Genomic DNA, 14,389 nt, shown 5'->3' with positions numbered 1-14,389 from the left:
AGAACAAGTTTATCTTTCTGCCTACGTTGACTTGAACAGCTAAGGATGCTGCCCCTGCTATTTCTACTTTTGTTTGAACCTCGCTCCTTCGCTGTCAGTCTCTCTATGCATCTTTGCTCAGAATATGCTTCTTTCAAAAGACCCTCGGGGAGGACGGAAGACAGCTTGTGACTGAGATCTTTTCCCGTTACCATTGTCAGCAGTTCAGTACTGCTTGCTTCCCAACCGTGCCCCAGAACAGCTGACCCAGGACCTTTCCAATCTTCAGCTTTTCTACACGAAGAGATGCCATATGGTTCATCAGCTGGGCATGGTGGACAAACTGTTGCTGTATGCGAACTTACCTGTATGTGAATTGTTGCTGCACAGAGGAACCAGCTGCCTGCACAACCTTCCTGCCTCTGGATAGCTCTCGATGCTGCTGATTTTCCTTGTGAAGGACCCGACCTCTCTCACCCTCTGCCAGAACAGTTCTCTGATACTCTATACAAAATAAAATGCCATATGTGAATAAAAGGACACTTCTTACTGTGACCTCTTGCATGGGGTTTCTATGAGCTTGGGAGAGCTTGCTGAACGGGAGCCAAGGAGCCCTTCAGCCATCTGTTTTCTGGCTGACTAGTGCAGTAAGCCTTCCCTGTCTACTAATGAGAGTCACAGACCTGCAGGCAAGCAATTTTAGGCTCCTTTCTCTCCTCTGTCAGTGAACATGTTGCAGCATCCCTCAGGCCGCAATGCCTTCTGCCCCATGTGCCATGGCTGTGACAAAGCACACTTCAGAGACTGAAGGCTACAGGGTGCCTTGCTGGCCCATCTTTTGAGATTAGTCTTTCTTTTTTTGTTTGTTTGTTGCTTAAATAAGGCACATTTTTCAGAAAAGAGAATAGTTTGTTACTCAGCAGGAATTTGGGCAAAACACAAACCATAAATGCACCAGCACAGACAACTATGGCAGGCTGGTCACTATATAGCATGAGATGGAGAGCCCAGGAAACAGCAGAAAACCCTTCTTCTGGAGTCTTTGTTCCAGGATTAGGAGGCAGCTAATGGCTCTCAGGGAGGAAGACATGCTCATTGTGCTGGAAACAAGGGAGGTTACAGGCAAGCCACAATTCCAGTTACGGGGTGGCACTGCAGGGGAGGAAGTGCTTTAGGGTTAAGGCTTTACCATGATGTAACACCAAAAGCAGCCCTGCTGCTCCACACAACGTCTTGGCATCCCTACAGTGGAAGAGACCAACTATTGTGACTAAGTCTTGGGACACCACTGCCACAGAGGGTCCTAGCCCTGTGCCACCTCTTTGGTCTTAAGTGGAAGACAAGTCACCTATGATCTGTAACTGAATCTGTCGTCTCTCTGTCCTCCCGTCAGAAATGAGGCATGTGTAAGTCCCAGCATCCTCGGGCTTGACGTGGCTGATCACTAAGGAGCTGTCAGACTGGTAGGTGTGCCTGCAACAGGAGCAAGGATTAACTGCCTCTGCCTAGCCACAGACAGCAACCGGCCAAGGCAGAGCAACCCTTCGTGCTGATGTTACATAAACCATCACCATGCAGTGCCTTCCCCAGCTTAGAAAAAACAAATCCCTGTTTACCACAGAGGGGTCACGGGCAGGGAAAATAACTGCAGCAGAAAGGACATCAGGAACAGAGAGGAAACTGAGATGGGAAAACAGGGAACTGCTTTCAGCAACCCTCTCCCATGAGAAGGCAAACTGCCCTCCCAGGCAGGACCTTGAGCCACAGCAGTCATCTGCAAATAGAAAAGCATAACTGGGCTTTTCTTAACTGTGATTTTCATAACACAAAGTGACTGTCTGGCTCCAAACTGTTGCTGGAAACAGACTTCCCAGGAAAAACAGGCTTTAAAAGCAGTTATAAAAAATTATATCTTAGATGGAACTGCCAGAAACTTGCAGCCAGAGGATCTCTTGAGTTACTTGGCTATAAGCTTCACCCTGGACTACTGACTTAGTGCTGCCCCAAGATTAATCCAACAGAGACAACATTTTTCTGTATCACTACCCACATGTTAGCTTCTACCAGCACCTTGTTGTGGGACCGCGCCTGTTCTGCCCCATAACACTAGCCAGTTTCTGCTGTGCACAGACCTGGCGGACAGCACATGCTTTTAGGTCAATACATGGGCTTGGCTTTTGGGGGCTTTTTTTTTTTTTTTTTTTTTGGTGGGGTTTGTTGTTTTTGGTTTTTTTGGGGTTTTTTTGTTGTTTTGTTTTTTTTTTTAAAGAATGTTAACAGTAGGATTACAAAGAAAGCAGACAAGCATATTTGACACTCTGCCCAGCAAGGACTCCATCTGCTCTACAGTGATGGGAGCAGAGCTCACCTGTCAGAGGAGACTGGCCGGCCATCCTTCACCCACTCCACTCTGGAGAAGGGGGACATGCCTGTCTTGCAGACCAGCTGGAGGTTTTGTCCCACGACTGCTGTCACAAGAGAAGGCTTGGCTTCCTCCAGGATGGTTCTGAAAGAGATAGCGATTCCTTTCAGAACCTCTCTCAGGGACCTCTGCTGCCCTCCTTTTCTCTGGCTCCTCTAATGTGACTCTGGATGAGTCACACACACCCACACCCAGGGCAAAGCAGGACCAGCTGCCCTTTCAGCTCTGAGCAGGTGCACCAGGCAACATGTGGGGAGCCCTCTCCTATATGGCAAAGGCTGCACCAGACAGACTGAATGCTACAATATCTCCAGGAAGAGAGTGAGTCCTCTCTTCTGAAGGAACTAGGTTTAACTCACCAGACAGACACAGATCCAGTGCAGACACATTTAGGTCCAGCTCTAAGCACGCCTGATTTTCAGGGTGGCACTGTCTGGATTCTGACCCAAACTCTGCATCTTGAAAGTCTTCCTAGAACAACTCACTGCTGTTCCACGCAGAGCTCAGATAAAGGCTCTGAAGTCAGAAAGCCAGCTAGATTTGCTGGTCAGAACAAGAAAAACACCTACGGATTCCCATTTAAAGTGTAAGAATACTTCCCAGACAAAGACCCTAGGATCCTGCAGTCTTTTCAGACACCATATTTCTCTAGTGCTGTCAGAGAGCAGCAAGAATGCAAGGAAAGAGGCAGCAGATAACTCCAGGGCCTGAATAACTTGATTTACCAAAAGGCCAACATGTATAGCAAATCCATTGCATGGTATTCCCAACTAGCTGGTCCCAGCAGGGGCAACACTTTCACTCCAGAGGAAGCTGCACAGTAAGATGGCAGAAGGGGTGGGGGGCATCAGGAATCATTACCTGTGCAGAGCCTGTGCTGGAAACAAGTCTGCAGGTGCCTGGTGCTCAAATCCCTCTGTCATGGAAACACCTGCTCCAAAAGCCTTGTGCCACTGCGTGCCTTCATGGGGCAGCAACTGCTGGCTGCTGCTACTCTGCCTCTCCAAGGGCCTTGGCACTGCTGTTTCCCGCAAGTGCAGGTGGCTCAGGCTGTCCAGTCTGCTTTGCTGGGTGCCCCGGTGCTGGCTCTCCTGCACACCAGTCCTTGCCAAAGACTCTGGCAACACCTCACTTCTCCAGCTGTGCTGTCTGTGTCTGTCTCGTGTGGGGAGTGAAGCCCCATAGGCTCTTCCTTCTTGGCTGTGACTTGCAGACTCTCTTGGGGGTGGCTGCTGCTGACCCTGAGTATCCCCTGTGTGAGAGTGGGAGCCAGCGTGCTGGCGTTGCAGGGTTCCTGTGCCAGAAGAGGGCTGGTGCTCCAGAGAACCGATGCTCACAGAATTGTGGCATGCTCCAATGCACTCCTCCTCTGAGACAAAGCTGTTTTTATTGCCGTGACAGCCACCATACCAAAACCGGTTGCACTTGCCAACGGCAGTGACGAAGTACCAGCGAGTGGTCCAGTTCGTGCAGGGGCCATGGGCACTGGGTAGCAGGCATATGACAGGATACGCTACCAAAAAGAGCAGAACAGAAGGAGATGTGAGGGTCATGAAGCACAAAGCTCCAGGTGCTTCAAGCCATCTACCTAGGCGACCTGATGGCCCTGTGGGCTGAGGGCAGGTGACAAAGTAGGACACCCGAGTTTTGCACCCACTATGCTTCAAAACTGGGCAGCTGCTCACAGGTTTCTTTCTGCCCCAGTTTTGCCACTGGTGGACGGAGAACCAACCTCAGAGACATTTCTGAATCTAGATACTAGACAGATGCTTTACAGCCTTTCTCAGGGAATTGTGCAGCTGCAAGTTTGGCTCTGGGGCTTCCTCTCCTGCAAGGGGCATGTGGCTGCCATTTGCACATTTCCAGTCCACAAAGCAAGTGGATTAGACCCAGTTGTGAAGCTTCACATGTTACAGAACACCCTCCCACATGTCGATATAAAGAGAAGCACAGCCTAATGTTTCTACAAACCCAGCCCTGTGCTCTGAGTCACAGGTATCACAGTTTGCCACATGCTGACAAACACTGGATGCAGGGCTGTTACTGAGGGGTCCTTTGCCAAACTGTGGCTGAGCAGAGAGGACCCAGAGAGCTTCCCCTTGCCCCTCACAGGCTGCCCAGGGCAGCCTCACAGACTGGCTACCAACCAATCTCCGTGCGGTAGCAGAAGGGCAAGGCAATGCAGCAGCAATGTGCCTGCAGAGGATACAGCTGGAAGCTAAAGGAGCAGAGATGCTTTTGCCCAGCAGCTCTAGTGCCCTCATAGTACAGCAGGCACTGTCTTGAACTCTGCTAGCTGAAAGCATCCTTGCAGCCCTGAGCAACACCTCCACCCTTAGCAGTAGCTCTTATTCCACCTCTGTCCATGGACTGTCCAAAGGCTGAGCATGGCCCTGATTCCTCAGGGGCCCTACTTCTCCTAAACCCAGGTAACTGCTTTGGAGCACTCCAGGCTGCATCAGAGTATCCTCTTGGGAGCAAACACCTTCCCCAGAAGTTCTACAGGCTGACAGAGATCACACAAACACACTTCTGTCCAACTATCAGGAGACAACAAGAATTTCTGCGGTAGCTCACAGAACCGAACCATCTGGCTGCTTTCCTACACTCCCTCCAAGCTTCCCCTGCTCCAGGCACCCGGCAGATTTTCTTCCCAAAGAGATAATTTACTGCATTTTACAGAGAACAGAGCCTCTACACAGGAAGCTTCCATACACTGCTGGATTCTGTAGGAACCTTCCTACATTTCTAAATCATGAAGCTGAAGTATCACTTACGGTAGTTGGGCCTATTGAGACATCCTTCCCCTTGAGGGCCTGAAGCTGAAGCGACATTGTCAAAACAGCAGCCGTACACGGAACTGCGGCACTCACCCGAGGGGTGCTGCTGGGACAAGGCTTGGCTTGCCTTAAAGACAGGAATTGAAAGCCAAAAGTTAGTATGCGTACACGAGGACAGTAGCACATGCAAGGCACCATGTCCAAGCTGTTGGCTGCAGAAGGCCAGCTGTTAGAGGAACTTCTGTTTGTTTGCTTGCCTCCTAGAGGCTTGCATGCTGTGAAGGGGTGGGCTGCCCAGCATGCTGGCTCCACCAAGCACCTCAAGCTATGAGAGGAATTACCTCCCTGACTATTTTGCCCTCAATTAATCTGCAGAGTTGAGAAACAAAGGCAATTAACAGTGACCACGTTTTTCCCATTTTTACCCTAGAGATTGGAAGGCAAGTTTCTGACCAAGAGAAATCTGATTACTCAGGATTATTTAATCAGTTCTACACAGGACGGCCTTCCACTTCTCAGACATCTCCCAACCACCCACTCTGTCCCCTGCTTCTGCTTACAGAGGATCACAGGTGCATGCCCCATACTCCATATGAACAAAGTGGGCCAAAGGGCTTGACACCGTGCCTGGAGTATTGGTTCTCCAGCATTACTGGCAGAGATGAAGTACAACAGAAACCCACAATGAGTATCACCAGAGTCAAATCTGAATCTTCATATCTGATGGACTCCTAAATGCAAAGAGGTTTTGTACTTACTGTTGGAGTGGCTGCAGTGGGCTGATTTCTGCTCACTTGAATGTCACGGTAATTTTGTGGGCATCCCATGTTGTTTGGACCCTGGGCAGCCGATACTCCATCAGGACAGCATCCATACCTACAGACAAAAGGGCTGCAGTAGTACCTGACCTGCCTGGCTCAACAGGCACAGGCTGTAAATTTCAGTAAGCCCCCAGGAAAGGCAATGCCTCCCTGCTCAGGACTATCTACTTCCAGCTACCTGTTTTGGTGGCAGGTGCTGAAGGGGCAACCTCTCCCCAGAGGGCCCGAAGCCAGAGTGTGCCCGTCCGGACAGCAGCCATGCGGGCTTTGATGACAGTCCTGAGAGCCAGTCCCTGCAGCGGGGTGCCGAGAGGAGCTGAGCTGATAAGAACCCGATGAGCGTGACGGTGATTCCCAGCGAACAGTCAACAAGTTGATTCCACGGTCCTTGGTGGATGGGGTGTGGTGATTCCCAGAGGTACTATGGATCATGGAGCTCCCAGGGAACATCCTTTCATCACCAGAATCCAGGGGCAGAACTCCTTAAAGCATGCAGGTAAGCATCAAAATCTGGTCAGGTTTCCTCATCTCTGCTCTCTTTTACCTTCCTAAGGCTACAGGGCAGGCTTTTCTGCATCAGGGTTTCACCTGAGTGTGTGTCTTTTCGCCCACTCTTCTGGATTTGGGTGTCCTGTGGTTCTTTGCTCACTGCCCTGACCATTCTTTCTGCTCTCCCATAAGAACATTCTGCCACACTACCGTGGTCCACTCACATCATCCTTTCTTCTTCCTGTGATCTGCATTGGGCAGCATTTCTCTCAGCCAACACCCAAGTCATGCTGCCAGAACCTGGGATCTATACATGGTACAGTCTCTTCTACATGAACAGATTCAAATACTGCTCACTAATATTGGTGTAAAAGAACCTACACTTTGTCCCTGGCTCGATGAATTTCTAGAAGCCCATGAAAAGAATGAGAAACGAAGAAAAGGAGGAACCTTCCCCTGCCACATTCTATTTCAAGTCCACCATCATCAAAACCCCAAACTAACAAAATCCTTCCAAACCTGTGGCAGGGCTGTTTGGGTTGTAACGTGTCAGCAAGGATTGGCGGGTGACATCATATCCCATAGTGTCCTGCATACTGGGGACCTCTGGAAAGACACATACACAAAATGAGTGCAGTTCATTCAGCCCTATGTTCCAATAATTGCAAATGCATCCAGGAGTCAACAGGAGACTAAAGTTGATGAAAATGTTTCTCTTTTCCTGGAACAGCTGCTAGGCAGCCATTGGATTCAATTGGACTGTCAGGACAGCAACCTGTGATGGGCAAGCAGACAAAAGTCAGCATTTTAGCGCTGGCAAGAAGACTAGACACAGACAGCAAGCAAAACCTTCTGATCAATTGTGCCTCCTCTACAGCTGGTCCACAGAGGAATGAGGGTTGGCTATAGTTTTTAGCTACTGAGCCTGCCCAGGTTGTCATCCTTCTTGACTGGGAGTGCTGGGGTCAGTCCGCAACGCACACTGGGACAGAGCCATCATGGAATACTGAATTAAAGATGGACACACACCAATGTTGCCCAAGCCTGTTACATACATTTCAAACAGCACAGGTACTGGGACCCTGGAGATGACATGGTTACGTGCACAAAACATAAACACGCAGGATGGAGACAGGCAGGCAAAAAGCAGAGAACGTAAGATGGTACAGAGCTGGGAATTTCTACTCCTAAACAAAAGCATCTTAGGAGAAGCAGCAACACCACTCACGCTGTGGCAGGTAGCAGGGCTGCATGTTGCAGCTACCCAGGGTGGCTGGTTTCTGTGGCTGGATGGCTTTGCATGTCTCAAGACTGTAGAATCTGGAGTCGCCGTCAGCACAGATGACTTGGCGTGTCCGGATGCCTGAATTGCAGCTCTTTGAACACTTGGGCACAGAGACAAGGCAAGTGAGCAGGCAGCAGAGGCTGAACGCAGAAACCCCACAGATCAGAACTGTGAAACAGCTGCATGATTAGCTGCAGGCTGAGCACAGCTTCCTCCACCAAGACAAAGCAAACAATATTTCAGCTGGATTCATCTGAACAATCAGAAAACCATACTTTAAACCATTTTACAGAGTGTTGCACCCAGCCCTGAAGCATTAGGCTCTGAGCCATGCTCAGCTTGTAACATCCAGATGAGCTGCTGTTAACCACAGTGGCATGGCAGGGAGCTGGAGCGAATTGTTTCAGCCTGGCCTGAAGTCAACTCAATACTACGGGGGTCCACCAGCTGTGAGAGGGTCAGTTTTGAACTACGCATTCAAGAACAACAGTTTACTATGGGAAAGCAAACTGGTGGCTTTCTTGTAAGCAGCTAACTGGAATTCCTCTCACTGGAAGTTGCAGACGAAAAGGGAGTAATGAGCAGTAACTCAAGGGAGGGGAGAGGATGAGGTATCTTTGTAACACCAGCTCGTGGCAAGCTTTACAAACGTTGGGAGAGTATTTCTCTCTCTTACTCAGATGCAGGTGGGAGTCCTTCTGATATCGAAAAGTCAGGGGCTAGGAAAGATCAGATTAAGGTATGCGGCATCTTTTGCTGTTATTAAAACTTGGCCCACATCTCATGAAGAACCAGATGTAACATGTTTTAACTCAGAACAAGCTGGTCTGGCTAGCACAGAAGGGAAAAAAGCATGTTTGGAAGTCACCTGATGCATTGCATCTACCCCTACCTCCTCCCCACGGCACTTTTCCCAGGTTGAAAACAGTCTGGCTCCCTCCACAAAGACAAGACTAATCCAGCTGAAGCACAGTTTATCTGAACAATTACAAAAATGTACTTTAAACCATATCACCAAATGCAATGACCAGTCCTGAAGCCTAGAGCTCTAAGCCATACTCGGCCAGAGTGCTGCTCTGCTATTCACAGCGATGGAGCAAAGAATTGGGAATAAGCAGCAAAAGTGGATTGTTTCAGCTTATTGGCTGCATTTTGCCACTGCCACTGAAACTATAATCCCACCCTCAGAAGGATTTATTTTTGTAGCAGCTGCATACAAAGCAGGCAGCAGATTAACTGGAGCATTACTAGCGCCAGTTACAATGCAACTGTGAGCCAAGGGATTGGTAATGAAGCAGCACATGCTCCCAGTCCCAGCCAGCATGCAGACTGCGCAGTTCAAATAAAGCTTGTTTGTGAGGAGCACAGCAATATAATCAGTTATTTCCAAACCATGAAAGTGCGATGCTCACCAGGCCCCAGTCTCCAACATGCCAGCCGATTTCCTGGATGCAGTTCTCCTTAAGACAGGGCTGGGTGGCTGATGGCTTTGGCTCCATTAGGCAAGCGAAGTCCTGAGCCTGAGAGCCCTGCTGCGTTCTGCAGGTGACTGTCCGGGTCTGAACCCCTTCCCCACAGCTGGCTGAGCACTGCAGAAAGGGACCCAACAATTACAAGGAAGCACCTGGTTTCCTCTGGCATTTCTAGGCTGTGCTCCCTAGCATTAGGGCAGAGCACCATTCTGAGATTGCCTAAAACAACCAACCATCATTAAGATCATCTTCTGGGATGGGAGTTAGCAGAATAGTTCTTTATACTGTAGAAGAGACAATAAGGCATGGTGGATAAGGTCTTGGAGATCTGGAGTTCACTGGATGATTTTGTCCTAGTCATATAATTTCTCTTGATCTCTACCAAAGAAGACATGGAGAACGATTCTGGAAAAACATCGATACTGCAGAATACATTGAGAACAATAAATGGCAGTAAATACCTGGAACCTCGTGTTGTTTATTCCTGATTAAAATCAGCTCAAGGGAAGATAAGACTATGTTCTTGTATTGCTCATGTCTTCTGCCTGAAGACCTTGTGCTCGATTTTTGCAGTGTGGAGCTGACACACAACTGCTATATTAGTAACTGGTTTATGACATTTCCAGTCCCTCTTAAATTCACAGTGGTGTTTCCTGGAAACCAGCCTACTTCTCCATGGATTAGCAAGGTCTCTTACAGACAGTGTTAACTTGGGACAGTCTGGTTTACTTCAGATTAGCTTCCCTGCTGAATTTCAGCCACTCATTTACTAGAGTGACTCTGTATCTCTGAGAGTACACGAAACACAATTGCTTCTGAGAATCCTGGAATGAATCACTTCATCAGTTTGTCAGAACACAACACTTGGTGCCTTCCCCAAATGCTCTTACTCCACAACCCTGAAGTCATCTCAGTATTTTACCTCATTTAAAAAAAAAAAAAAAGACAAAGGACTTTACATCTACATTATCATGCCTCAAAGTTGCATTTTATGCTGCTGCACCAGTCAAAGTATCAGCATAAGATCATAAGTCAAATGTTGCAAGCATGCATATATTTCTTTTAAAAGAGGAAAATTCACTTGTGCTTTAGGGACCGAGTAGACACTACCTTTACATTCCAAGCCCTTGGAATGTAAGATGCCTTCTAAATACCTGGCTGGCAGCACTGAGCACATACAGTTTGAACAGTTTCCTCTCCTGGAGATATAAACGCACACAGGAATCAAAAATGAACCTCACAGCTGTGTTTGGAGAAGCCGTGCACTGGCACACACCAAACAGCAGGTCACCAGTGTTTCAAGAGTATCTTGCTTACTGACTGCTGTGATTACAGTACTGCTGTTTGGGGCGAGTAATGCTGAGGCAGCAATATGCACAGAAATAAATAGCACAGGCAAGAGCCATGAGATCCTGTTTTACAGAGGAGGGAGCATTACTGCACATCATCAGCTGATCAGCAGCTCTCGTGCTTCACCCTCCACCTTCACCAGCCCTGACTGCGAAACTCTGCCAGTGCCAGGTCTGGTGGATCTGATAAAAATACAGGAGTGGGGAAAGGACTGGCAGACCAGAGAAGAGAGAACATACAATGAAAGACGCAGAGGTGCAGGGGCACACGCAGTTCTGGGGAATAGGAACGTGTTTATAGGAGGACACAGCTGCTAGCTAGCTGGACAACTTGTTTGCAGGACTGCAGGGACAAGTCCTATACCTCTGCATGCCACCTATCCAGGGACACACACCTTTTACAGTCCCAGAAAAGAAGCCTGGCTCTTCACCCCCAAGCTTTAGCAGATCCTCCTTCAGTAGGTGCCAAGAAGCAGTAACTCCACCGCAGAAACTCACCTCTGACCAGGGCCCTGGGGTCCAGCTCGCACACTGCCTCATGTTGCAGGGCTGACTGCTGCGCGGCTGCTGTGCGAAGGGCATGCACTCAGCATCATCCACCACCCCTCGGGAGCTCTGACCATCAAATGCCACACAATAAACGGAGCGAGTCTGGGTGCCCCCACCACAGGTAGCTGAGCAGGGTCCCCACTCCCCTGTCTTCCACCTGCAGGTCGCAGAACCAAGCAAAAAAACTTGTAAGCCCAGCTAAACCACCCAGAGGCACAGGGGAGGTCAGTGCTGTGTCCCTGTTGTAATCAGATAGGGAAAACGTCCCTTTGCAGAACAGAGTCAGAGGCAAGTTCCCATTTGACCAAGCATGGCCCAGCTTAATTGGCAATGCAGAGCATGAGTCCCACTCCAGAGGCAAATTCCCAACTACAAAACCCTTGTTCCTCTGGAAGTGCAGAGCTCTCCCTGAGGGGGAAGATTTCTCTCCATGGTTTTGGTCTCCTGATGCCTGCAAAAATTCATCCCTGGAATGGAACGTCAAAGAAAAAGAAAGAAAAAAACAGAAAACAATCCCAACCAGCTAAAAGAAAAGTAATCCATACCAGCCTTATCATTCATTATGCTCCAGCCATTATCAGAAACAGTAAAACCAAGCCAAGACCTCACTCTGCATGCAAACCATGCCAGACTCTCAGAGTGCTTGTGAACTTTTCACTGACAGCCAGCAGAAAGCTGGTTTATTCCTCCTGTTAGCCAAATTCTCTAACAGCAGCACACACAAAAAGGCCCCAAAAACTTTAAATAAGATTTTGTCCTGTGTTTGGTTGCTGAAGTTGTCATCAAAATACCCTTGCTAATGGAAGGGGGAATGTCCACAAAACAATCTAATTGTTTGTATACTAAAATCCCTGCCCCTGTTCACTTCTGTGGCTCAGAGCTGCCCAGGTAGCTGGGAGCACAGCTTACATGGTCTGGCTTCAGAGACAACATAGAATCACAGAATGGTTTAGGTTGGAAGGGACCTCAAAGGTCATCTACTTCCACCCCCCCTACCATGGGCAGGGACACCTTCCACTAAACCAGGTTGCTCAAAGCCCCGTCCAGCCTGGCCTTGAACACTGCCAGGGATGGGGCATCCACAGCTGCTCTGGGAAGCTTGTTCCAGTGTCTCACCACCCTCACGGTAAAGAATTTATCCTAATATCTAATCTAAATCTGCCTTCTTTTAGTTTAAAACCATTCCCCCTTGTCCTATCGCTACAGGTCCTACTAAAAGATGATGCTTCATTCCTGACTCCAGCAGGCTGTGCAGTCAAAAAGCACTGGTGGTAGAGGGGGAGCATCATGGTGATCTGCTTGTCAGCTGCTACCTCCCCTTGCAGTCAGGTAAGCCCCAGCCAGGGTGTGAAGGCAGTTCATATTTTCTCCCCTAGCCTTCAGCTGCTTCCCTGATCTGCCCTCACGACTCACCCCTAAACTGTGTTTCAGCCAGCTAATTCACATTCACACCCTACCAGAAACTCCACAGTGGACTCAGCCACATTCATCTCCTTAAGATACCATTCTTTATTGCCAAAGATGCAAATATCAGCCCAAAACTCAAGGGCATTTGCTATAAAATAAGATGTTCCCTTTAGAAAGGAAAAAACTACAGCAAGTAGAAGCCACTTAGAGTAGTGTGGTTGCAGGATTAAAAACAAATTCATTGATCAAAATTTTTCAGTAGCTCCAGTGGGAATAATCCCCCTCCCCAACTGTGTTCTGCCTCCTTTAAAGCAAATGTACAGTTCTGGAAAGGCTGTATCAACTGGATGGGCTCACCTACAACTTCCTTCAATTGCCAGTCAAGACGTCTTCTCTGACACTTGTTTCATTTCTTTTGTAAGACAAGGCCAACCACAAGGCTGGGACTCTCATCAGAGGGCAAAGAATTTCAGCTCCTATGCTATTAGCAGCTGGGACACAACTGTTTTGCTTTTGATTATATTTTTATTTCTCATACCTCAGTGTACATTGTAAGTATTCTATCTGTCACATCCCTGTACTCATCAGTTTCTAGGCACTTTTCTGCCTGCTCCAGGGCCCATGCCAAAGAAAGAAGAGCTTTTAAGAAACTCTGAGGCTTTTGTTATGGCATGCTAGCATCCTGGCCAACGTTTCAACCATTCAATCCATCATGCTCTCTTTTCCTTTCTGTTCTTTTATTTATCTTGGTAAATCAAACAAAAATATTCCAGAACATTTCTTCATCTCCTTACCCTGATTCCAGAGAAAAAAAAAGGTTACCAGGGTAAGCAGCCAAAAACTATGAAGAATCTGTCTTCTCAGTCCCATAAGAATCAAGTTACAAGGAGCACACACACCAACTAAGCGAAGCTGCCAGCCAGCACCCTCCACCATCATTTTCATCGGCGAGAATCAAAAGCAAAGCACCACCCATTGCTACCACCAGGGCCAAAGAAGAAAGCCCCCACAGACTTCAGTGGGCAGCCAGATGGAGAGCAGAAGAGAGCAACTGCCTTCCTGTGTTTTCTGTAACTCCTTCTCCTTGTTACCTCTTCATCTGAGAGCTCCGTGCTCCAATGTGACTCCAGGCTCGTGGCAGATAGATGTAAGAAGTCCTTTATACACAGAACAAAGGATTTAAAGAACTTAAAACAAGTATCTACAGGCTACCATGTATTCAGAAACACTCCCAGGTTTCCAAATGCCCTCTCACACACAGCAGCACCCTCACAGGCCTCCACTGCACCCACCAGATACACAGGGAGACAGTTCAGGCTCTGGTCACAGCTCTGGATGCCCAAGTAAGAGCTATATGAAGCCAACTGTAAGGCTATGCCAGCAAGGGACAAGGTGGAAGTGGTTGGATACAGGGGTTTGAAAACACTGGAGAATGAAAAGATTCCAGGATTCATCTCCTTCTGAAAGCAAGGACACTGGGAATCCAGAAATGACCTCCTACTCTGTTTTTGCAGGCTCCAGTGGAAGATAATGAAAAATACAGAATCTGTTTCTTATCTCCTATATGGACTAGAAGACTGTCTTCCACAACCTTACTCTGGAAAGCAAGTTTAATTGGTCTATAAAATGAACGTAGGATGTATTGAGCCCTTTCCTTGTGCACACAGAAATGCTCATCACAGTGTTGCCATCACCACCCTCTGTATTGGGCTTCCTCTAAGAAGTGAAACACTTTCTTGGAGAGAACCCTGCTGGAGGCTAGGAGGAGAGGGTCTGTCTTTTTCTTGGTTCCAAAAGCACCTCAGGAAGAATTAAGAGCCCAGAAGAAGAAAGGAA

At 48.2% G+C, this 14,389-nt stretch overlaps 1 protein-coding gene across 3 annotated transcripts in view; it reads right to left on the bottom strand.

The window, feature by feature from the left end:
• Positions 1-14,389, bottom strand: part of PAPLN (papilin, proteoglycan like sulfated glycoprotein) — a 71,932-nt gene that overhangs the window by 8,752 nt on the left and 48,791 nt on the right. For 2 of the 3 annotated variants that reach the window (XM_080397608.1, XM_080397609.1), the window contains 12 exons: positions 13,645-13,710; positions 11,096-11,303; positions 9,189-9,365; positions 7,720-7,876; positions 7,011-7,097; positions 6,181-6,484; positions 5,940-6,057; positions 5,179-5,308; positions 3,263-3,914; positions 2,348-2,485; positions 1,328-1,452; positions 345-483 (listed from right to left, as the gene is read on the bottom strand). In XM_080397608.1, the coding sequence (XP_080253734.1) occupies positions 345-483; positions 1,328-1,452; positions 2,348-2,485; positions 3,263-3,914; positions 5,179-5,308; positions 5,940-6,057; positions 6,181-6,484; positions 7,011-7,097; positions 7,720-7,876; positions 9,189-9,365; positions 11,096-11,303; positions 13,645-13,710 (2,301 nt within the window). The remainder of the gene's footprint in view (positions 1-344; positions 484-1,327; positions 1,453-2,347; positions 2,486-3,262; positions 3,915-5,178; positions 5,309-5,939; positions 6,058-6,180; positions 6,485-7,010; positions 7,098-7,719; positions 7,877-9,188; positions 9,366-11,095; positions 11,304-13,644; positions 13,711-14,389) is intronic. The other variant, XM_080397610.1, reaches the window with a different exon arrangement.

Source organism: Falco punctatus, assembly GCF_963210335.1.
Source record: "Falco punctatus genome assembly, chromosome: 7".
Taxonomy (NCBI): Eukaryota; Metazoa; Chordata; class Aves; order Falconiformes; family Falconidae; genus Falco; species Falco punctatus.
The sequence above is the reverse complement of the archived record's forward strand: the minus strand, read 5'-3'. Positions and strand labels throughout refer to the sequence as shown.